Below are 24,367 nucleotides of genomic sequence, written 5' to 3' on the forward strand. Positions count from 1 at the left end.
TGATATGTTCTGTCCCCATGGTATTCATTACGTTTAGTAATATCTAATTTCAGCCAACTCGAAAATAAAGAATTAAATCTGGAGTGTATCCTAGTTTCCTTTTCCTGTCCTCTCATACAACAATTCTTGATCACGTCAGGAAACGTCATAATAATTTCGCAACATCCGTTGCCACGCGACGTTATCCTAAGCCAAGATTAAAACACCGACTCTCCTTACTAAATCCATACTTAGCCTTAAATGTAAATTCTGAGAATTCAGCTTTGCATTAACAGCGAATACCAGATGATCAAGTTCTCTGTTCTCACATCATTTCTGCTTGACAGAGTATCAAAATTATAAGGAGAAATAATGTTCCGATCAGGGCTAGGTTTAAGGGTATGACGTATGTGCGACCCATGCGGTGAACCCAGGCATTTTCTGCGGCTTAAATTGTTCTGTGCTCTCGATAAGGTGTCAATTTGGTTACAAGAATTGAGTTCAGACGAAAGATCTGATCCGATCCCACTAAGGTTAGTAACGCATGAGACTTGAATTCTTTAACAATTACGTTCACGAGCCATATGTCGACATGACTCGGCGATTCAGTCTTCTGAATATTAAGTTGTAGAATCCCTTTTGATTTAATTTAAAAATCAGAGGAAATGCACCGACTAATCAATTATATTAAAACCCAGCGGTTCCGAAAAAATCTTGATTTCTGTTACGCTCGATGTTTTGGGAGATGTTCGGAAAGTGCTGCCTTGAGTATTCCGCCTGCAAGATAGAGAGCTATCATTTAACGCGTATAACGCACTCGGCTCCAAATTACTTTGTCCTGAACTGAGAACTAACTGTGATCAGTCTGCTGCCGATTTCTGCCCCCGAATAGACTTTTTCCATTGTGAGCCGTGTATTTTCTATATCCAAAAATACAGATCTAATTCCTTGATGATTCTTTGAACTTAAAACTAGTGAATGACATTCCAGTGATTTTATATGTTGCCATATTGTTATGTATATATATAGCCTACTTCTCGATAACATTAACGGAGTTGGATTTTCTTTAAGAGAGAAAAATAATGCACCTGAGAACTCAAAATAGAAAACAGTTAATGCTTCATACTTCTTCATGTGCTGAATACTTGCATTCATCTGAAAATTGGAAAAAATTGCAAGACTCTTTACACTCACTTCAAAACAAGTTTCTGCATGCTCTCAAGGAATGAAACGGAACCGCTTAAGAGAAGCTTAAGAACGCACACTTGTAGATATCTTTTAGTGCACCGTGAAACATTCTACATACTGAAATTAGTGGAATAACGTGATTTTTAAAAACGCAAAACTTTTTCATCATAAGATAGACGACAAATAAATTCGTTTGTCGGGAAGGATTCTTGCTCTGAAAAAAAATTAGCTCGAAGTCTGGAAGGATTTCGTGCATAACCGATGCATTATAGTGGAGAGTTTTATTTGCCCCACAAAATACATTAATTTGTTTTAAAGAACGTTTCCATTAAACTTAGCCTTACTGAAGTAATTTTAGTCTCGTTTGACAAACTGATTTTAAGGAATGACAGCAAATTGCATGCTTCATAAGGGTTTTCATAGCGTTCAGCGGCTCAGTCCTTCAGTAAACTGATATCTGTGGACTCCAGGATTCAAATAGTTTGACCCTTACTGAGATAACTTCGTAAAGCTGGCTCTTCAATGTAAAGGAAACAAGGACTGGCACTTAATAAAGGTGGCAGATCAATAGCAAACGCTAATTATATCCATAGAAACTAACGGGATATGATCAAGCTAAGATCAACTAAATCACATAAGTACCAATCACTAGGAAAATGTGTAGGCGATGTCAGAGTCGTATAGCAACCTTAAATCGTGCACAAAAACACTTAATTAATTGTTGATAATCTTTGAATTTTCCACTGATTATTTTCTTATATTGCCAAAAAAAAGGCTTAAAAACATTCTTCTTCTGTGAGGCAAAAAAATTGATATAACAATAAGATGGTGAGCCTAACAACTTGTTCGAAGATCGGTTTTTTTTGAAATACGACACTGAAGACATTCTGGAACGTAACGGTTTGGTCATTACGCAGAGCAGATCGGAAACAACGCTCTCAGAGGAAGAGGGGCGAGGTTGATGTGTGCAATTTCCGACAACATGAAAGCATTTTATGACGTACAGTGGACATATCCTCTGTTCACTCTTTCTTGGGCCTTTATCAAGAGTGCCTCGCAGATGAAATATCGTTATACTAATTGCAGCTGAAAGTTTGGCTTAGCCAATTAAAATGCTCAAGAGATTACTTTAAGAGAGTCTGATTGGATCACTGGGGTTGCTTTCTGTTGGGCTATGTTATGAGTTTCGTTTCGATCGATTTTACATGTAATTTGCAGCATCATTTTTCTGGTTAGCATGTCTCTGACAGCTCTGTATAAATTGTTGACCAGTAATTACAGTAACAATGGCACAATGACATTGCTATAGTGAGGTAAACTCGTTTCTAATATCATTATTCCGGTCATTGTGTTTTGACCCAAACAGCTGATAGCGGTAGTTAGTTTGACAAACAAGGCTTATCTTGTTAAAGAAGCTTGATCATGATACATTGGGGCTGACTGTTTGAAGCGCGGACCTCGCTTTTTCTCAGGGTGAAGAACGCCATATAAAAGGTAACCTGGCTGTAAAAGAACAAAAGTAAGGCAAAATGGAACGAAAATGGTTACCATTAGTGAAGACTGATACAGATTGCATAGGAAAAACTTGAAATATTTAGACTAGATTTTTAAAGTTGATCTACTCGCCCACCTGTGAACACAGATTGACCATCTTTCGAAGGAGAAGTCAAGCTTTTCGTGTAATGTCATTTTGAGTTATTCGATAGAAGTTAACCAGAAAATCTATGCTCAAACGCGCTGCTTTCACTCAACTAAAATTGCTTGAAAAGTCACATAATTGATAAGATACAATGTATCATGTTCTCTAAAATCTCCCCTCGATTTGAAGCTTTTTTTGAAGGAGACATTTTTTCGATATTCAAAACAACATATCTGTAAATATTTAGCTGTATGCTGGTGAACAGTTCGTCAGTATGCAGCCAGATAGTCTCTTTTGCCTATAAGTCGATTTAAGAAAAAAAAAGCAACTCACCTATATTTAAGTTTTGACTAACTGCTACGCTATATGAACTCTGCTGGTTATAAGCGTAATATTTAAAAGCGTATTATCCGATAAGCTGTGGTGAATCGTAGTCGATTATACCCTTTGTGATTTGGCAAAGGTGTTGTTTGTAAATGAATTATATTAGTGTTTCTATGACAGTATTTTGCACCCGAGTAGAGCTGAATTGATAAGCGGAAAAGCACATTGGCAAATAAGATTAATTTGATGGCACGCTCGGCGCCTAAAAACAAGAATTCTTAAAATAGTAAATTTCACTTTCCTAGAAACGCTATAGAAACGTTACCACTATGCACTGAATTCAATGATTTCATTTCATTAAAGCTTGCATGGGCTTCACGCGTGAACGCGGAGCTCTTACACACACAGAAACACGGCTGTTTCAATAAACGCTTTTTAATCAAGCCAGGAGCTACATTTTAATAATCAGAGAATATCAGAGACTACTTTTGCTAAGTAAGGTAGCTGCATAACCGATAACGGATAACTATGAACAATGCCTGTTCTTGTTAAAGTACGCATAGATACATGCGTGCGAATTTCATCAGTCACGTCCACTTCGGCTAACAGACGGGATAACACTAACGTTTACGTTTCAAGCAAGTTTTAGAAATATATTTTTTAATATTGCTGCCAGTTCAAAGTGAAGATGAGAGTTGAGGTAGGTAATCTCTAACTACTGTGAAACATAATTCTGAAAAAGAGTTGTCAGAGACACTTTTCAAGGTAAGCCGGGATTTCACGGGAAAAATGTCCTCGAAATAGCTTAGATCAGCAGGAAGCTGAAAGACAATTTCTGCTTTGTCATTTTGTGGTTAGGATACATGCAATCCTGCATGTGTTCTGTCAGAGTTAGGACACACGACAACCTAATAGAATATTTTTATTTGCAGTGTATTTTTATTTGGTAGACAACATTGTTTAGAAAAGTTAACAGCGCCAAAAGATTAAAAAAGAGAAAGAAAGCAAATAATTTTTAAAGTTACTTTATGCGCAAATAGATCTGAAACACAGACCTCCGAGTTGAATCAAAGAATTAATAGATTTCCTGAAAAACAAGATCTTAAAATGTCCAACAGGAAAAGCTGAGTCTGAAAGCAAAATTTTGCTCTGTCATTATGGGACAGCGGAAAGGTGGGCGGTCATGAGAAAAGGCCGTACTTGGGTTTAATCCGTAAAGGACTGTTCGCCAGGCAATTAAAATGCACGTATGTGTCGACTTCGAATGGGATCTTAGTAAGTAAAGAATTTACGACCGCGCGTGATCACTGACCATGAGATACTGCTACATGTTTGAATACGTAACGTCGAAATGAGCAGTGAGTAAACTTAGAAAAGAAAAAAAAAGTAAGCTTAGAAGCTGTTTAAGTTAATCCACGATGGCGACAGCTCGTAGAATAACCATCATCTTGATCTGTTACACCATATTGTATTTCTAATAAGTCAAGAAATCTGTCTGGTAGCAGCCTAGAGTTTGCTGAGATATTTTACCTTAGATTCTGCAGGAATTTTGTTCTGTCTCTCCTTTTTAGTCATTACCGGATGTCTTCTCTCTCACCTACAGATCAAGTTGCCAGACTTTTCCTAAAGGTCTTTCTGGTACAGGTTCCGCGAAAACCATGTGTTCTCTTAAAAGGAATTTACAAAGCGACGTCGCTTGAAAGACAAATTTGAACTTGCTTGTTGACATCAGTAGCGATATCGAAAAAATCAGTTCAAAGCTACACATCTATGCATTCATTTAGGGAGCACACAGTAGATCGTATAAAGGGGCCTTAAAATGAAACGAAACGGCAATAGCGTTACTTTGGAATTGATAAAAAAAATTTAAAGATAAAAATAGGAAAAAACAGATTAAAAAATAAAATAAATAAATAAAGAAAAAGAACAGAATTAACGAGCGCAGAATTCACGAAAGAAGCAAAAGATAACTTGCTCCGCTCTTTTTGGACAAAAGAAGTTTCATGTGGTGTGGCTTGATGATAAATATTAATTTCCACATTTTCAAAGTAACTGGTCCAAACAAAGAAATGCGTTCCACAAATGATTTTATATATTTAGAAAGCTATTTTAAAATGCTAGTCCATCTATAGCTTAGAGAAGGAAATTTGCCACAAGAATAACACAGGATTATCAGCTCATTTAGTTTAAACTATCGTTAGCCGCCTATCCTTGAAAAAAGTTATGAACATGATTCATACATGTATCAGTTTCTACTTTTGTGATTCTTGTTAACCAAATGTATTGATAAACATCGCTTAGGGAGGTGATGGTCATTACTGGCGCTTTAGGGGGTCTCTTCTCCTCAGCCTGAGGATTAAAAAGAAGTGTCCACACCAACAGTCTAACGGGAAATTCGAGCAGTAAAGGGCTAAGGGCTTATCTCAATCCTTCTTAGTGAACCACGGGCTGATAAGGACAGCTGTAAACATCACCTGTTTAAAAAATCACAGATAGAATTTAACAGATTACAGCCATTGTTTTCAATAGATAATGTTTACAGCCATAAATAAAACAGTCTAGATTTGTTCAGTACAACTTTTACCCTTTTTACACTTATCAGCAGTTTATCGATTTCAAGATTCGGCGATCATTAACAAACCATCTGGAAGCTTAAGGCTAATTTCAATCTTAGTTACAAAAAATCCACTCGTCTGTAATGGTATTTGAGTTCTAGTTCTTTGAACATGGCAAATTTGTCTGAGAGAATTAACAGCGATAAAGACTTTAGCTTTCCTACCGTTCAATGTAAACACACAAACGAGAGCTTAACCATGAGACGGACCAGATAACTGGTTCACAAAACTTTACTCGTCCATCTATACTATAATTAGAACGAAAACCCATTAGTGAACGTAAAAGCCATTAAAATCAATTGCGATTTCTTCCTTTGTATTCTTAATGGAAAAACAAATGCACGATAAAAGGATATTAAAACACAAATGAAACAGTTACGTTTCATTTGTGAAACGGTTTTTAAGGTTAAAACGATTTCCTAAGTTAAAATTTTGACGACGACGTACAAAAGTTACTTTTAAAGGAATCAGAAGATTTTTTACTGGTAGCGGTGTGCTTTCATGATTTTATTGCGTTGTCTAGAGTTTCTCCTTTTCATGAATAATGTCTTTCACGTGTATGCAAGCGAACTAAATGGCTTGGACTGAAACACAATAGTGATACTGATATTCTGTTCAGAACGACCTGCTAACCGTAAAATGGCCCATAATCTTGGCTACTGAACAATGGACGTAAAACAACAAACTGACAAATTGTAGTTCACCATGAAGTGAAAGAACTGGAGGATCCTTTTATATGACACCGCCAATGTACTTTTTAACTTTTCTTCACGTGCTGGTGGCAGCCAGTGATGGATTCCTTCAATAACCACGGTGTAAAATTTCGGCTGATAGAGTGGAAATACTAAAGACGTGAGGGCGTTTTAGTCTACTGAGCTCAATTTAAAGGTATTTAGCAATTGCCTATAATTTTCTGTTGTCGGGAAGGGCTTCAGAGATTAGCAGCTGATGATCATTTGTTAAATAGCTGTCTAGGCTGCGTCGAATTGACAATGAAAACTTTCTGTTTTTTTTCTTGTTTCATCTTTCTTGAATTTCGTAGCGATATTTTCTTGATAAATTTATAACAATGGTCTTATAATTGCATCTTTGTTTTTCTTGCCCTTTGACTCAGGGTAACAGATCTTCCCTTGAAACAAAGAGACTTTGCGTTTTGACTGAGAGGACTGTTGATCACAGTAAATTACTACGTGTTATAATTTTCTCGCGATCACACCTCGTTTATCATCATGTTATGTTTAGAAAGAGTGCATACCTTGCGCGAAATTTTATTGCATCATTAGCCAGCTTAAGTCTCATGCAAAAGTTTGGTGGCTCACCTCACGCAGCTTTGCCCAAGTGACTTCGTATGAAAGAACCTTCAATAATTGCTACCTCTTCTGGACGCGATATTTTAAGACATCGTCGAAAGAAAATAGATTGCCTTGTTTCCTGTTTGCAGACAAAAATTTACGCTTTGGGCCAAACTTTAATATTTATATAAAAATGCTAGAATTATTTCTCATCCTGTCTTGCAAAAATAGAAAGAATTCGAGGTATCTTTATCCAAAAAAGCTGACCGAAAATTCTAAAGCGGAAACTTTAAAAATTAAATATAAAATTTAAAAAAATTGCATAAGACCCTCCACTGCAACTGGAGGGTTTGGGGCGTACGTGAAAACTTGCAAAGTCGAAGATTATAGCGGAATGAGAAAACGGAACATTGTCATGTACTCAGTTATTAGTTTCTTAACAAGATCAGTGGTGGGAGGCTTCTGAGAAATTAGGAATAAAACGGATTTAGGAACACAGCAACGTAATGATTAATTAAAAATGGCTAATTTGTAAAAAATAACTACTGTTATCTCGCCACAAAAATGATTGTAACCCATGAATTATATGGAATCTAGGCTGTCTTTCTGTTCAAAAATGTTCGCGTAATTACTTGAAAACAAGTTGTTAACTTTCTTATCTAACTGTTGCATTAGTATGAACACAAATGACATTAGCGTTGCAGACCGTGGCGAAAGAGAGGATTCATTTCCGAGTATTGTTTATCGCCAGCTTTGTAGCAGATTGACCCGGCGGCGACATCGAGTGAATTCAAGCGTCGTGAAGGTGGTGTCGGTAAGTTGGATTAATTAGATCATTGTAATCCGTCCTAATCTTGTTCAAATCCATCCATCTGTACGTCTCTCTGGCCCCCCACAATTTCCTTTGTGATTATTTAACAGTTTTGACTGTTATGGAGACATTTTGTTTACAATATCACCTTATACCGTTATATATCTAATAAGACTGGCAAATACGGCTTAACACGCTGATATCGATCGTCAACTGCCGACAGATAGTCAATCTATAGAGAGACACAGTTTGTTTGTGTCTGAATTCGAAAGTGAAAGAAATTTGTAGTTACTTGAAGAAAAAAGGTAAGATTGAGAGTTTCCAGTTCTTTCTTAAGAACGTCCAAACGAGTTTAAGAGGACTTTGCATTTATTTACCTAAACAGTAGGTTAATATAATACAATTTAAAATTTGTGGTATTGTTTGTTATGCTGTGAAAGATTGTTATTGGCGATGAAACCGAAGTGTGACCATTTCGGTGAAAGATTCTGAAGAGAAAATAGGGCCTTCAGTATCTCGACATAAAGTCAAAGTTAGCCACGAGTTTTCCCGTGAACGGTGTGCAGCTAACCAAATAAATGAAGGCAGTGTGGCCATCAGACATTTAAACGCCAAATGTTTATGTTTCTTTAATTGCACAAGGAAGTTTTGACCATGTAGCTATTGAGTTTGTGGTTGATTGAAAACCAGTGTAACATTTGAAAGGAAGTCTATTGAGCGTTGCTTTGTTCAGTACCACATCGATGATATCTGAGCGGAGTAACAGACTTTAAATTGACCTCGGTGCTTTGGTCGATGTAGGTGGAATTCTATATTTAAACTTTTGCCTAGCGAACCACAAACACGTGCCTTGAAATAAGATAACAACCATCAGATACGTCCCTTGTGAATATGATATATCAGTGTAATAGCACACTCTTCGGGAACCTTTCAATACTTCCTGTAAAATTCCTTAACGTACAAGGGACATAATTAGTTCACATAACTTATATCTTTCGGAAGTTTCATTAAATAAGAAAATTCCCAGACGGTTTAATTCCTTGGTTCAATACGAAATTAGAATGGCACTCTTCAGTTTGCAAGAAACAAGAGAAAACTTTAGTCATTAGGAGTTATAAAGCAATTGTTTCAGTTGTGATAAATGACGTTATAAATATTCATGTATGAGAGATGAATTTTTATTTCCTAACAAATTTTGTACACAAACTAAAAAAGGGTTTAAAATGAAAGTGCTCTGGCACAGGTATAAGCATGGATATAAATGTGCATTTTACACATTTAGATCCTGCTCTCTTGAAGGGGAATTCTATATCGGTATGTTTAACCTCACAGCCCCTGCGGAAGTGCATTTGGTCACGTCCGAATCTTATTCATCAGTAAATAAGGAAATTATTTATCAGCCATTTAGCATACGCATTATCGGGCCATAACGTCGTTAAGCGGCATATTCAAGGCATATCAGTGCGGCGGAAGGAATACAGAGGGTACAAGGTAACTTGAGTTTAAGTACTTTCAGGTAAATTCCAATACGATATTTTCCCAGCTGAGGTTTCTGTTTTCACAGCTCCCTTAACACAATGTACGGGTTAACGGCCGACAAAGTCGTAATTCTGTTGTTTACAACATTAACTTGAAGCACAGAATTGACGTTATGTGCAAGAGCCGCGGATCAAACCCTCAAACAAAGCTTAAAATCGCGCAAATGTCGGCACATTTGATTTAAACTTTTGTCTTCTCCGACCACATCTGTAAGAGGGTCATATGGCTGCAATAAAGGACTGAAGACAGTAGAAACCGATGTGTAGTCACCCAACCACTTTCATCCATTGCTGATTCATCACATAATGTGTGTGTTAATGATAGCGTCTCTCTGATGAGTTACCATTGCACCGTTTGTTTGTATCTGGTCATAGAAGTAGGCCTGATCCTATAGGATCAAATATTTAAAGTGTTATGATAACTGCGTCAAGATTTCAATATTTCAATTGTTCATTTCTAGAGAAAGACTGTTTTCATAATTAAAACAAAACATTTCTTATTTCAGGTTCATCGATTTGAAGCCTGACGTTTGGAAGCGGTTTGGCTCTAAGGATCAAGAGTCATGTCAGGTATTTCTGTTTGAACACTTTGCTGCTAAATAATCTCGTGCAGGACATAATTTCTCCTTCCAATATGATACAATATCAACAAGACAAGCGATAACAGTAAGGAAAAATATCAATTTTTAGTTGATCCAATACCGAATTCTCCAAACTTACATCATAAGAATAATGTGGAAGGTAGTAAGGAGAATTACTAAGGAAGTCTTGGGTGTTGAAGGATTAAGTTTTTTCTTAATCATAATTTTGAAAAAGATAATACGAAGAAGATAATTTGGGAAGATAAATCAGTTTTGCATTACTATTAGTGTTTGTGGTGTTATCAATACAACAGAGAAGTGGATGCTACTCCAAAAACTACAATCCTCGTCCAAACGAAAATAGATCGCATATTGTGCATATATACGCTCAAGTTGGCAAAGGTGTTTGCCATCCTTTCAGTAATGAAATCCATTTTTTCTTATCATATGTAGCAATTTTACTGAATATTTCATTTATCCGACTCATCAAACAAACGTTCCGCATCTATTTCACTCACTGCTCTTGACCCAGACATGTGAAGAACGTGATTCAGAATGCAAACTTCAGAAAATGTATTTGCAACAGATCAATGAGGGCTTTAAAGTCGAATCACTAATATTTTGACGTGGCTTAAGTGAAACTGATACATCTTCGACAGTCGCTGAAAATTTGGGTACGTTTTCCAACACCGAATTTTTAGTGTTAAAGCTTAGCCCCTGTTCCAGGCATCCTATATGAATAAACTGCTAAAATGAGAAAAAAAAGGATCTTTCCGGTCAGAAAACTATCTCTCACAGCCTAGAATCAATAGATCTTAGCTACTCCATCAGCCTTAACATCATGGGTAATTTTCTTCTAAAGTTCAATACGGTTTTGAGGATATCAATACAATATCAAGCAGACAAAGGATGAAAACAAAGAAAAAGTATCTATTAGGGGATGATTAGTTGATTTGATAACAAATTTTCCAACCAACGTCATAAGAATTTTATAGCAGACAGTAAAAAGAATTATTAATGAGATCTAGTGAATTCAAGGGTTAACTCTTCCGCAAATTATAACGATGGAAAATGTTACAACAGTCGATAGCTAAAAAACTCGAAGTGAAATTGTCGCTTCACAAAAACATGTTTTTTTTTTCAATTTGCAAGGATGTTTGCGTTATCCATTCCGCCTCTAACTGTCTTTACCTTATATCATTTTTCGTATATGCGTTTGAATAAGATCTTTTATGTATAAGCTACGAACAGAATCACTACCAATTGACCGGTTGTTCTTTACTGTAAAGCCCAACATTGCAGATGACTTTACTCTGGAAATGACATAATTTGACTTTTCTTGTTACCAACAAAATCTAAAACAAAAAACAGAAAAAAAAGAGCATGGTATTCATTATTGAAGATCATTTGAAGATAGTTACAAATAATTATGTCCGATTGGTGTAACGTTACCCCGTTCTTTGTCTTCGCTATATATAGATTTCTTGCTATATTTTAGCTCTTAAGCATCAGGGTGGGCCTTATTGCAAGAAAGAAAGCGCGTATGCTTGAAAATTTACGGTATCTCAGTTATCAAGGGGTTTACCTTAAGCCTATCTATTTGTAGAAATGTTTGAATGGGATTAGTAAGATAAAAGGAAAGATAACGGAATTCTTGTACCGGTAGTCGGTACATCTGTCAGGCAATAGCTGCATCAAAGGCAAAACAATAGAATTTAGCTCCTTTGGATTCTCTATCAAAGTCAGACAAACAGAGACGTGGAGTTGAACGCCGCGCCTATGGGTTAGTCAATTGTCCTCAAGTGAGGTTATCAATCAATCAATCTCACAGACCTGCCAGAGACAAACAATGCTCACGAAGGATAATTTGTAAAGAGTTTAGGCCAATTAGAAAGCCAATTAGCTTTTGTAATAAGCTCTTTTCCTGAGCACCATATCGTTGGCAACCATGGATATCTTAGCAAAGTTATCACGACTCTTCTGAAAACTGCTCTATGTTTTTTCTTCCAACAAGTATGGGAACTGGGCTCAGTTTACCCTGACTCTTGTTTGACTATTTTCGATGTAATTTGCTGCTCCGATTTAATGAAAAACGTACAACAAGTATATTTATTAGGTTGAAAGCCTATACGAGACATTAAAAAGAAAAAACTGCCAAGTGCTTTTATAAGAAGACATTGTGTTGCAGCACCACCTAAAACAAATGAATGACAAAACTACTGTCTTTAATTTTTTTTTATTAGGAAGAGTGGGCATAGGAGGGTTTATTGGAGAAGGGATCTTTGTTTATAAGAGGCGGCTTATCAGAGAGGGAGGTTATCAGAGAAAGGGGCCAATTAGAAGGACGAGTTCTCTAGAGGGGGAAGCCTTTCGGAAATGGGAGTTTACGAGAGAGGGGGACTTAACAAAGAGGGGACTTATTAAAGGGGGTATAGAGAAGGGGGCTAACTAGAAAGGGACGTTTCATAATAGGGGAGGCCCTTTAAAGTGTGGGGTTTATTAGATGGGGGGATTTAACAGACAGGGGGTGGCTTATTTAATAGGGGGCTTATTAGAGAGGGAGGTTATTAGAGAAAGAGGAAAATTAGAAAGGGAAATTTCCTAGAAGGGTAGGCGTTTTAGAGAGGGAAATTTAACAGAGAGAAGGGGCTCGTTAGAAAGCGAGCCTATTGGAATGGGGAGTCTATATAGAATGAGAAGCTCGTTGCATTTTTTTATAATAAATACAATAGTTGAGTCTTGAGGACTAAAAGGCTACACCCTGACACTAAGTTTTTGTTTTTTTTTTCTCTTTCTCTTCCTAGAAATTTGATTAAATTTTCTGACTTTGTCTCACAAGGGATTAATCGATTGAAAATCTGATTGGGGTGCACGTGTGGGATGTGTTTTTATGGATTCTGTCTCTGACCTTGAAAATTAGTTGAAGTGCTATTACACAACCTCGCCTTCCTTAACGGTTTCGCTACCAATTCAGTTCTAAGAGGTTAAAATGTTTGCTATGGTGATAAAAGTGTGGAAAAATCAAATCTTTGTGATAAAAAATGCCCAGTTCCGAAACAATGGGGGCATAAAAACGAAACGTGCTCTAATCCAGATCAAAATGGATAAAACCTTTCCCCTATTTCAGACAAAGTCAGCTATTAATAAATTCAGAGAAAATCCAGTCGGCGCCGCGTATATTTTTAGACCAAAGAGAGTCTGCACATGCAGGAATCTCGGTGTGGAAGGATTAATCAAAGCTATGCTTCAAATGATCTTATTTTTTCCTGTCACCTAAAAGGGTGTCATCAAGACCCACAGAAATTATTGAACTTGTAGGCTTGTCACTTCTATCGTAATACAATTTATCACACGATGATGGTTTTGAGGGCATCTTGTAATCTTTATGCTTTGTTGAGAGAGCTGATCCCCCTGGAGAAGTCTTCATTAACAAGATAATTGCACCGAGACACCATAGGCTAATCAGCTTGTTAATGGAGACAATCCAACAAAGTAGCATTCAGGAAACACACTCTCATCTTTAAAATACACCCAAGTTGTCGAATAGTGAGAAAAAAGAGCCTCCTGACCCAGACTAGACTTCTTAACTCAATAAATGTTACATCTATTATCATCTTTCCGGTCGGAAAGTGACAGCGAGTCAGCGAGTCAGCGAGTCAATGAGGACTCTAAGCGCTGGAAAACGAGAGGAAACAGGTCGCTTATGATTTTAGTGTTGCATCTGATTTCTTGAGAAAGTAGCTCGAAGTTATTGAATGAATTGCACAATGCAGTAAAGCAATGCCTAAAAAGTTGCAATCTGGCATCAGTTTCGATACGCGACCGAAGATTGCTTTGTCTGTTTGATATCCAGAATCTTCGACAGTGTACATGAACGGAGGTACATGTACTGTTAAAGAGAAGACGCTTGCACAAATTTTCTTAAAGCGTCTAAGTTTGCTGCAAAGTATTATAAGTCATGATCACTTTCCCACGTTCAACCTTCGACACTCTCTTTCTTTCCACGATCGCTAGCAAACTTCATAACTGGCATTAAGTTTTCTGGGCGAGTTAATAACCAATACATTTATGCAATTTTTCTTCACTTGTTTTTATACAGAACGCAACAATCCCGAGAAGGAACAGAAACAAACTCGATACAAGAATACCATACACTTGTGGGAGTTTTTATTGGAACTTCTGGAAGACGAAAGATACATCCCGTTAATTTCATGGACAAAGAAGGAAGATGGAGAGTTCAAGATTAAGAGACAGGAAGAAGTAGCCAAACGATGGGGTCGCCTAAAACAACGAGCAGGAATGAATTATGATAAACTAAGCCGTGCGCTGAGGTATTATTACCAGAAAGGAATTATAAAGAAGGTCAGTGTTGGAGAATACTCAATTTTGCCTCCGCGCGAGTTACGCTGAGCAAATTGTATCTGTTACGTTACAGCGTGACATTTACGCATATGTTTAAGGTCAAGCAATGATATCACGTTCATAACATTGATAACGAGTAACACTGCAGAGTTTAGTCAACACGCCCATTGGCTGCAATATCATTTCAATCTACTTCATGAAATTTAGTTTTCTCTATTATTATAGGAGCCCTTTCTGTGAAAAAATAGGTATCGAGAGTGAAACATCGAGGAAGCCTGAAATTGTAGAGGAAGTAAACTCGTACTTCAGCACCAGCACAGGCAATATACCTTAACAATTATAAAGCGGAGCAATGCTCTGTTTTGAGATGCAGTTATCGCCTGGTGCATTCTTCAAAACCACGAGACAGTAATAGTTTTAGCCATAGGGCGAAAGGACTGTATACAGTGAAATGAAGGCCATCACGGAACGCGTGTAATGCGCGAGGGGACGAGCATTAAGAAAACTATTTCTATCTCTTTTTCCAGCAATGTGACACATTTTCAGGCTAAGATATAGATTTTTGCGAGCTAGAATGCATTTTATCCCGCTCACGCGACTGTTTTGTATTTTTTGCGATAGTGACCATGATACAGTTTATGTACTAGGACATGAAATGGTTTGGGCTCAGTTACCTGAACCCTCGCCCAATGGCTCGGGCTAAAATGACTCTGGGTCGGGCCAAAAAAACCTATTGATACCCGGGAAAATAAATAAACGCAGTTTAGTTATTCTAACATGTTTTCCCTTTTTACGTTAGGTACAAGGTCAAAGACTTGTGTATAAATTCCACAAACTTCCTTACGCGTACAAACCGGTGAAGTATAACTGGCCTTGGCGACCACCCGTAGAGGACAACTCCAAACCAGAAAAACCTGATATCGTTTCCGTTCCGGTTTCGTTGACGACGCACTGGCCTCTGATGTCCATGTTTCACTCAAATAGCCAACCACAGCGTCAGCTCAGCGCACCCGCGAACCACCATTACAGTTGTCTTGAATGTACTCCGCGAACCCATGCGCCAACAGTTTGTAGAAGCCAGATAATGTTTCCACCATGTAGTTGTAGGGGGTCAGCGGTTTACGGATGCGGATTGCGCATGCTCCACGAACCAAGCTCTATGCCTGTTCAAGTGATAACGAGATTTGTTTAGTAATGCTTTAAGATGGTCGCACATGGCCGCTCTTTATTTCATTTGTACAAATTTTGATAAAATGATCAGAAAAAATTACTTTCGCCATCGTGTGAACGTTTTCTACAAGAACTGAAGATTCAAAACGTATCTGAGAACAAGATAATTTCTCGTGAGACCTTGCGACTCAGAGTCCACATGCATGTTATTTTACCTTCAGATAAAACGTTGCCCGAAACAATAACGACCGACAATAACATCATTCGAGAAAAAAAAGGTCAGATATTGTTTTAAGGTAACGAACGGTTAGAAACGTGAGTGTTTGAATATGTAGTTTAGCTAAATGTATTTCCTTTGTTATGTAATAAACAGCAACATTAGGTAGCTTTAACTTACATGTAGCCCATGTATACTTTGTTTGGCCTTGAAAGTAGTAGCAATAGACTTTCATCACACATCGGCAATTTCGATTACTTCGAGCGTGCTTCATATTCCTATTGTGCAAGCTCATGACGTCAGCAAACAAATCCCTTGAGAAAAAAATTTCCATCGGGTTGAAAATGTGACAATAGGCTCATGCTTCAGCTGTGCGTTCATCGAGATATGAAGCACGCGGGAAGTTTGGAGAGCACGAAAGATGCGTAAGAGTTGCTCGAGGCGTAGCAACTCTAGCTTCTTTCGTGCTCTCCAAACTTCCTGCGTGCTTCATATCTCGATGAACGCACGCTGACGTATGAACCAATTGTTAATTTGTGGATGCGAGATAAGGATCCTATTAAAAACCTCCAAACAATATCCCAAAGTGTTTGCCTTTTGATCTGCTCGTTGTTTCACTTAATTATGAACCCGAGGCAAATCATTTTACCCCTTTTTTTCATTCATTTTACCCCTGGTCTGCAGTCTTCAGTCTGCGTTTTACACTGACCGATTGTTATATTCTAAGTATTGCTTAACGCTAATTTAACGACGGGTTAAAGCTCGAACGTCAGCTTTCGGAAACTATTTAAAGTGATGAATTTAAATTATCTACTAAGTTGATAAAACCAAATTATCTTGTAGAACCCTCATCAACGCAGCAAAAAAAAATTTACCCCCCTTAATACCTAATAATAGGACTTTATCATCACTACATTCAGGTCAGATTTTACTTCGTTTCATAAAAGAAGCCCGTAAATTCTAGAAATTAAGTTGGTTTTGCGAACGTGCCTTTCATTTTCATTATGAAAGGTGTTAAGGTGCGTGCACGCATTGAAGCGTAGGAAATGACCTTTTTCACAATGCAAAATTTCAACAGACGCGCCGGAAATATTTTAAAACAAAGGTTTATGCTTCAGCTGTGCGTTCCTTTCGGTACGAAGTACCTAATGATCTTGGAACGCAGAAAAGAAAACAAAGCTGCTTCCCGCTGGGTCTTGCTAGAAGCTTTACCAAACTTCCTGCGTGCTTCCTATTTCTATAAACACCTTGACAAATGAAACAATTATTTATTTGTTCGATGGGCATAATGATAACACCCACACAGATCATGCAAACGTTTTGACTTCTTCGCTGCTCGCAATTCGGATCATATGATGACTTTTGAAAGAGTACGTACGATAAACGTGTCACATTCAGTTAAGTACAAAGGAGTATGTACCAAACGAAACTGTTTAGACCCCGTGAGGACTCACACCTTGGGTGTGAAAAAGGATGTAAACACGCTAAGGTGAGTATTCCCTTTTTCCTGCTTGTCAAAACAGGCCGCACAGATGCATTATTATTGCGTCTAATAGTTCCCGACTGGATTAGCCTTCAATTTCTTCATTAGCTTACGCCCAGTGCTAACATTGTCGGGACGCCTAATTTAGTGCCAAAAAACGTTTTCATTAAGATTCTGCCGTTCGTTGGTATAATGAAATTGAAAATATAATCCTCGAATTTTTGAAGCCGCCACAATTTTGTACTCAAGGTAATGAATTTGAATTTCAGTTTCTCATCTTTGCTTTGCGAAGGTAATATTACCCTTGAATTAACCAATCAGCGAGTGCAATCCGATATGGATCGGTTTCACACTCCAGCCTTGTCATAATGGACTAAAATAGTGGTAAATGTTGTGGTCACAAACTTAGCATAAATATAATTGCGTCAAATATGTCCGTCTGTGGACTAGAAATCAATCCGTTGTTGTATGCACACTAAATACATTTGAGCTCTTAGCTCAAAAGCAGATTCACGAACTCAACAGGCAAGTTTACACAAGTATCTATAGATGTTGATTCGGACTTCCTTCCTCTGCTTTCGAAATTGAAATAAATTAGCGCATGTCGCAAAAAAGGGGCCATAACTCTTCTCAGAAGGGGAAACCGCTTTCAATTAGATGATATTTCTTAAAAATATTTCCTCCCCATTCTTTTTTGTTAAGTACCCTAAAAGTCAGAATTTGATATGAAGGTCCATCGGTTTCGCAGCCAGCCTTGTCCACTTCCAAAACAGAATCATCATTTTTACTTCGTACGAGGCTCACATTTTTGTAGGAGAAATCGACGAATGGCGAAATTTACAACCGGGACCCGGGTGGTTTGCGCTCACTCCCTACTGGACGACTTGGGGGAAATAAAAGGACCTTAAAATAGCCTGTTACAGTCACCGACGGAGGCGAGTGAAAGAAAGGGCGCGAAATAATCGGCGGTTGTGGGTGTCAGGCTTGAAAAGAACCACGAATTATTTTTCTTTGCGTTATACCTGCCACCAAGTTCCGCGCGCACACTTTGTCGCTGGTTTCCTTTAAACTAAGAGTCTTCCACAAGCTTAACTCAAGCACGAGTAGATTTCTTTTGTCTTGAATGAAGAGCGTTATAGCCCCATTCATCGCGCAAAAACTGTTTTAATCTTGGCTTTCCTTAATCATTCCTGTTTCTTCTTGATCATTTCATATCTCTTTTTGTGTTCAGTTCGTCCGCTCCGGCATTTACTGGGGAAATACTGTACTCAGCTTAAAGTAATTGAAACTATCTTGAAGCAACTTTTTCACAACACTATCTTAAACGAGTATGGACAAAAAGCAAAGAGGAACTAGTAAACAGGAAACAACTAAAGACTTCCTTTCCACTAAAGATTACAAAAAAAAATTGAAAAAATTAAGGAAACTTTAAATTAAGTTCGGCTCATGAAAAGTTTGGCGTCCCAAATAATGAGGTTAATGACAGACAAAATTACAACGAGTGGCTGAAAAATAACGAACTTGAGAATTTTCCCAGATAAACAGACCGTGATGTATGTCATGAACCATCCACGCTGTTTCGTAAAGGGCAGCTACATATAATGTAAGAAACCGTATAAAAACACGTGCTCAGTCAACTTATTAATTATTGGTGAAGTTTACAGATAGGTTAGTGTTTGAAGATTTTTCCAGACGCTGTTTTCCCATAATAATTATTTTTATGTTTGCAGTGATACAGTTACAAAGTACCTGCAGTTAAGCGATGACATGGAGGTTCGGTGTCTAAGACTGTGGAGACGAGAAGACCAGCGGGGAGATATCATTGGACAACACAAGGTCTGGTTGAAAATTCAAGGTACTTTCTTCATTAAAAACCCAATTGAGCACACGTGCCATTTTTCATGCTGCAGTTCTTAGATTTTTCTTATTTCTGATACTGAGTATTAAAAAAAAATTACTACTCAGGGTAAATTTTGATTCGTCTCAAGCAATGTGTGGTTGAAACTAACTCTTAATGCATGCCAATACAAACACCTCCAAATGAAATTCCTTAAAAATGGGAAATGGTTTAGGCAAAAAAATTAGGAAAAAATATTCCATATGAAAGTTACCATCGATAATCTAAAAGCAACAGTATATTTTAACGACAAAGTAACATAGATAGGTGCATGCACACATCAGTTCTGCCATTAAGTGTACCTTCGATCAGCATGTGTATTTCAAAATCTCTGCGTGGGAAAATGATAAGATTGTGGTTGTTTCGAAACAACGATAAAGGTGATATAGACAAAAGTGGTAAAACCCAAAGAATTTTTTTAAAAATAAAATTCGCCTTTGACAAGTTCGTAATACCAACATGATCGTCATCTCCGTAACGAGGAATATTCCTATATAACATTTACAGCACTTGGTCATGTTGCGCCCAATCACCTCGATAAGGAAGCATCATTTTTCTTCGGCAGTGCCATATTTTATTTCACCGACGGAATCTTGCCTATAGCACGATACGTCTTTTACTTTTAAAAGGAAGAAATATTTTCAATGTTTTTGCACAGTATCATTTCAACAACGAACCTCAAGTTTCGCTTCAGCACGTGTTTTCTCACAAAAGCCGCCATAGTGTTTTTGGAAGCAGTTTTCCCAAAAAGCTTTCATAAATATTTAACCAAAAATTATGCTATTGTTGCACCTGCGGTTTTCCAAGCACATGGAGCGGTCGCTCACATACAGTGGAGACGAACTGACTAGGGCTGCCAAATTAGAAAATAGCAATATCAATCAGCCCCCCCTTATAGCCATTCTTTTAAGTCATTCAAAAGATTTCTGGATCCCTTCCGTATTACAATGTCGGATCGACCGCGTGCAGCAACTTGAGTGACATGGATTTCAAAGATATTTGAGTTTTTTTTCTTCACACAATTAGTAGTCACGTATAACTCCGTGGAGTATTGATAAATTTTAAAGTTGCATGTGTTTGAAAATAGAATTGCACTCTTCACTATCAAACTCAGGAAACCGTGAGCGCGAAAATATTCAGGGAATATTGTTGTTTTCCCATGGAAGAGCCAATTAGGCGTGGGAAAAATGAAATATTCTTGCAAATAAAAATTTCCTTTGAGTACCTTTGTTCCATCCCTTCAACAAAAAAAAATATACAAAAATAATTTGAGAGATCTAATAAATTGTTCATGTTGAAATCCCTCAAATACGAAGAAAGTTATATTCTTAAGAGCCTTGACAAAACTTTTAACTAATTCATGATAGTGGCTATTAAATAATTTTGTTGTTTAAGTATTGTATTATTGAGTTAGTCATCGAGATCTGCGAAAGATAACGTTCTCAAAACTTATACAAAAATATAAAAAACTTGCATTTAGCAGTTCTATATGCCCTTATCGCATTTTCCATAACGGTTTCTGTACTTCATGGAAAGACAGACCATAAGATGAAAACACACAAAACTACGTTGGTACCTAACCATCTGAGCAAGACAAAATGTTCTTTACAGCCCTATAAGTGGAAAGTAAAAAGAAATATTTTTAAGATCGTTTAAATTTGATTAACGCTGTTTATCATACTCTTATGAAAATTCTTCTGGCTTGAGTAGTATTGTAGAACGCTCTTCAAACGTTTTGCTCCACAACGCCTGTTTCTTCACCCTTTCTTATACAGCCTTTTCCCAAAAAAAAGTTCCGTTCTTGAGCCGTTAGAAACTCTTTACGGTGGCAAATTTACATTACCAACTCGTTTGATGGAAACAAATTATCTTGTTATACATTCCCACTGACGCAGCACCAGAGTTTCTTCAGAAACGTACCCTTTTACCTAAAAAGCTGCATGAAATATTAAACTTAAAATAGTGCTATTGTTGTAATCGCAGGTTTAAAGTGTTTGGAACTACCTGCAGGTAACAGAGCCCATAAACGAAGCGTTTGAAGACGGTAGAGATGAACTGACAGGATATGTCACTTATGACGACATGAACCCTCTACTAGCCACTCCTTACGTTTATTCTTAATGATCTGTTGGAAAAGTCCAACTTGATTCAGTTAAGACCGAGCATCAACTTAGGCAACACCTCCAGGAAGTCAGATACCTCTTCAATTCGCGCTGCTAAAAAGGGGACCTTGATTAGATAACTATGGCTGACAACATTTCGCTGACAAGAATGAGGAAAATGCAACAGCAGGGTAAGATTTACAATTCATTGTTACCCATCCTTGACTTCCTCTTAACAGTTTTTAATCTATAAGGAGGCCTCGCCATGACTTGTGTTGGCATCTTGAAATACCAAGCTAGTATATTCCGAGGCAACCGTGTTGCAATCCTTGTGAATTTTATTCATCCGTAAATATCGTTGCACCTTCATTTTGTACCACTCTGGAGTTTTATACTCTTGGAAACAATCATTTTACATCTTCATCTGAATTGGCCGCAATTTAAAGTCCCAAACACCCAAACTAAAAAAATCCGCGTAAATCCTATTGATCCCAACACATTCCTGTTCCCTCTTTATTTTTTCTTACACGTCCGGTGTTTTTATACCCTTGGAAACCTTTATTTTCTCTTTTCGCCTCAATTAGACGCTATTTGAATGACCAAAACTTAAAAAATAATACTGATAAAAAAAAAATTCCGCGAGGTTTCTCTTTTGAAGAAATAGAAATTAGCGAACAAATTGACCGTTTAAAAACGAGTCCAAAATTAGGATTTGCAGCCACATCAACCTCATCAAGCCGTTTTCTTCATTCTTAAGTTATTCAATTTGCATTATCAACTCAGTTGATAAAATCAAATTATCTATTGTTTTATTTAAGTTTGTTGATGGAACTGCTGCAGTACACTTGAGTGTCCATTGCCACCACTGGAATTTCACCCTTCCTTTTTAAAACGAGAAAATTTAGCCACAGAAGGGTTTTTTTTTTTCGTGTTTGAAACTTTTCCACCTAAAGATAGACCACCAACAGTCAAATTTTGTCAAGTTCTAATATTATCATAAGGAGAGAGTGTATATGGATTCGTTCGCAATCCCTTATGAAAACAATTGAACATAAAATCTTCTTTAAACTCTAAAATTTCCATTCTGCAGTGGCCATTGCATGAAATTATTTTTAAGAAAGGTGTAATCTACTTGGGGAAAATGTTTTTATAACTTATAAAGGACTCCGTTATTTGAATTGTCTGAAAAAGGAAGCTTTTTGCATTTAGAAAAAAATAAGATGGTTGCACGATTAGTTTTGTCTCAATGGTCCTCTCCTTGATTTATTCAGTACTCTTGACGACTAACCTATTTACAAAATTTACCTTTATCTAGTTGAAGGTCAAGTGGAAGACCGAGTCAACCCAGGCAGAGGTGAATCATCGAGCCAAAGGCAGCGTTACAGAAACATTGTACACTTGTGGGAGTTCCTATTGGAACTTCTAGCATACGGCCACCAAAGTTCATCGATAATAGCCTGGACTCGAAAGGAACGTGGAGAGTTTGTGCTGAAAAATCCAGAGGAAGTGGCAAAACTGTGGGGTGCCTATAAAAATGTACATGAAATGACTTACGCGAAACTCAGTCGAGCGTTGCGATATTATTATCAGAAGGGAATCATTAAAAAGGTAAGGAAAATTAAAATGATCCATTTTTAAAGATGCCATTTACACTAAGAGTCAAAATGCATGGCAGAACAACGTGTTTTCCTTCGCGAGCTGTTGTTACTTCAGCAACTCAAAAGACACAAAAAAGTGTGTTTAAAAACATGAATTAACATTGTCTGAAATTATGTTCACCGTCACGAATGGCGCCAGACTTCCTCTTTTGATATCACTCAAGGACAGCGTGAGTTGGAAACAGTGTGGAATAGTTCCCACACGCCACGACTCAGCCCTCGAAAAGTTTGGTAACTTTTACCTGTTATTTTGTAAGGGAAGGTGAAAAAAAAAAAAAAAATCTCAAGTTGTGACACGCAATTAAATTAGAAAGCAATCAGTTCTATAAATTGCATCTTTTGTCGCCGCTTTTTAAATTGCTGTCGCTGTCTTTGTTCCTTCAGAGACTCTTGAAAGGGCACGAGAACATCGTTATTAGAAATCCATAGAGCAATGAGAATGACACATGCAGTCGATTACGCGGTGTTTTCTGAAGTCTCGTCAAAAGATTTCACTTGTCACCTACGGGAAATCTAAAGCTCTCGTGTTAATTAAATTTTATGGCTTTTTCTTGAAGTTAAATAAAAATTAGAATCACTGTAATATGATAATTAATTTCATTGTGAACCGGCGTAAAACCTGCCTGTAATTCTATACACATTCTCATTCCCGTTGACGTATATCGGTTCGTTTATTTGCTTTCCTTACAAAAGCCTTTTCAGTCGCCAGTTCAAGTAGTAAAGCTTTTGATTGAAAGAAGAAATCACTTTCAGTAATTTCATGTGGTTAATGTTGCATTTTTTTTGTCTTTTTTCATTTCTCACAGGTTGCTGGCTTAAGACTGTGCTACCAGTTTGGAAAATTGCCTTATAACTACGAACCTGGTGTCACAAGGTCTCGCTATCATGGATACAGACTCAATGAATGTATCCAAAAAAAACTCAGAACAAAAGAGCTTGCGTCTTTCCAATCTGTAATTCACGGCTGTTACTTATCGTCATCTTGTGCTCCCATCATAAGATGCTTCTGCCAGACACCAAGACCCACGCCTCCTCGTCCAAAGATGTGGTTTCCAGATCCCCTATCTTCCCTGTTGCCTTTTCCTGAAGTCATGTTTCCGACCAGTGTCGATGCAATGAAGCCGTTCTTTTCCCCTTCTGGTCACAACCCTTTTTATAGGAACATGATGAATTCAACGTAGCCAATTTTTTGGTAGAAAAAGGTGTTCGCTTCATTTTCCCAATCGTGTTTCCTCTTTTAGCAGAACCGCTACAAACTTGCTGCGTTTTATTTGTCAACAGTGTAATAGAAATAATAATAAAAAAAAATGTGAACCTCTTCATAATTTTTTGAACCGAATTACGCTCGCGAACCATTGTCCTCTCTAACTCTCGCGAAATGTGAATCGACACAATCTTAAATTTTTTAGCAGAGGAAAGTTGGAGAGAGAGAGATATTTCACCTAATCAATAGCGCAACGGCGAGAAAAATACTAAGGAGGTAAGGGATAAGAGAAAAGATTCCAAGCGTC

At 37.4% G+C, this 24,367-nt stretch overlaps 2 protein-coding genes and 2 long non-coding RNA genes across 16 annotated transcripts; 2 read left to right on the forward strand and 2 right to left on the reverse strand.

Annotated features, from left to right (window-relative positions):
- The first annotated feature begins 265 nt into the window (after positions 1-265).
- LOC113678515 (transcriptional regulator ERG homolog) lies at positions 266-15,895 on the forward strand. Of its 10 annotated transcripts, none has more exons than XM_089206187.1 (5): positions 266-512; positions 7,734-7,851; positions 9,893-9,956; positions 14,067-14,329; positions 15,129-15,895. In XM_089206187.1, the coding sequence occupies exons 3-5, from the start codon at positions 9,950-9,952 to the stop codon at positions 15,519-15,521; spliced, it is 663 nt and encodes a 220-aa protein (XP_089062313.1). In that variant the 5' UTR covers positions 266-512; positions 7,734-7,851; positions 9,893-9,949; the 3' UTR covers positions 15,522-15,895. The 10 variants fall into 10 exon arrangements, with proteins under 10 accessions (XP_089062313.1, XP_027051201.1, XP_089062314.1 ...); XM_027195400.2 differs by having other exon boundaries at positions 7,789-7,851; XM_089206188.1 differs by having other exon boundaries at positions 435-512; positions 7,713-7,851.
- LOC149044781 (uncharacterized) lies at positions 5,203-6,027 on the reverse strand. Its single transcript, XR_016186533.1, has 2 exons — positions 5,910-6,027; positions 5,203-5,604 (listed from the first exon to the last, which is right to left on the reverse strand). It is a non-coding gene; the product is annotated as an uncharacterized LOC149044781 (long non-coding RNA).
- LOC149044782 (uncharacterized) lies at positions 14,113-16,169 on the reverse strand. Its single transcript, XR_016186532.1, has 2 exons — positions 15,897-16,169; positions 14,113-15,492 (listed from the first exon to the last, which is right to left on the reverse strand). It is a non-coding gene; the product is annotated as an uncharacterized LOC149044782 (long non-coding RNA).
- A 643-nt stretch (positions 16,170-16,812) lies between these two features.
- LOC113678537 (uncharacterized) lies at positions 16,813-24,181 on the forward strand. 4 transcript variants are annotated; one of them, XM_027195435.2, is made up of 5 exons: positions 16,813-17,205; positions 18,930-19,054; positions 21,080-21,389; positions 22,514-22,806; positions 23,663-24,181. In XM_027195435.2, the coding sequence occupies exons 3-5, from the start codon at positions 21,341-21,343 to the stop codon at positions 24,035-24,037; spliced, it is 717 nt and encodes a 238-aa protein (XP_027051236.2). In that variant the 5' UTR covers positions 16,813-17,205; positions 18,930-19,054; positions 21,080-21,340; the 3' UTR covers positions 24,038-24,181. The 4 variants fall into 4 exon arrangements, with proteins under 4 accessions (XP_027051236.2, XP_027051238.2, XP_027051239.2 ...); XM_027195437.2 differs by having other exon boundaries at positions 16,839-17,205; positions 18,930-19,035; XM_027195438.2 differs by having other exon boundaries at positions 16,919-17,205; positions 21,107-21,389.
- The last annotated feature ends 186 nt before the right edge of the window (positions 24,182-24,367 follow it).

This window comes from Pocillopora damicornis, chromosome 5 (genome assembly GCF_964200805.1).
Source record: "Pocillopora damicornis chromosome 5, jaPocDami1.2, whole genome shotgun sequence".
Lineage (NCBI taxonomy): Eukaryota > Metazoa > Cnidaria > Anthozoa > Scleractinia > Pocilloporidae > Pocillopora > Pocillopora damicornis.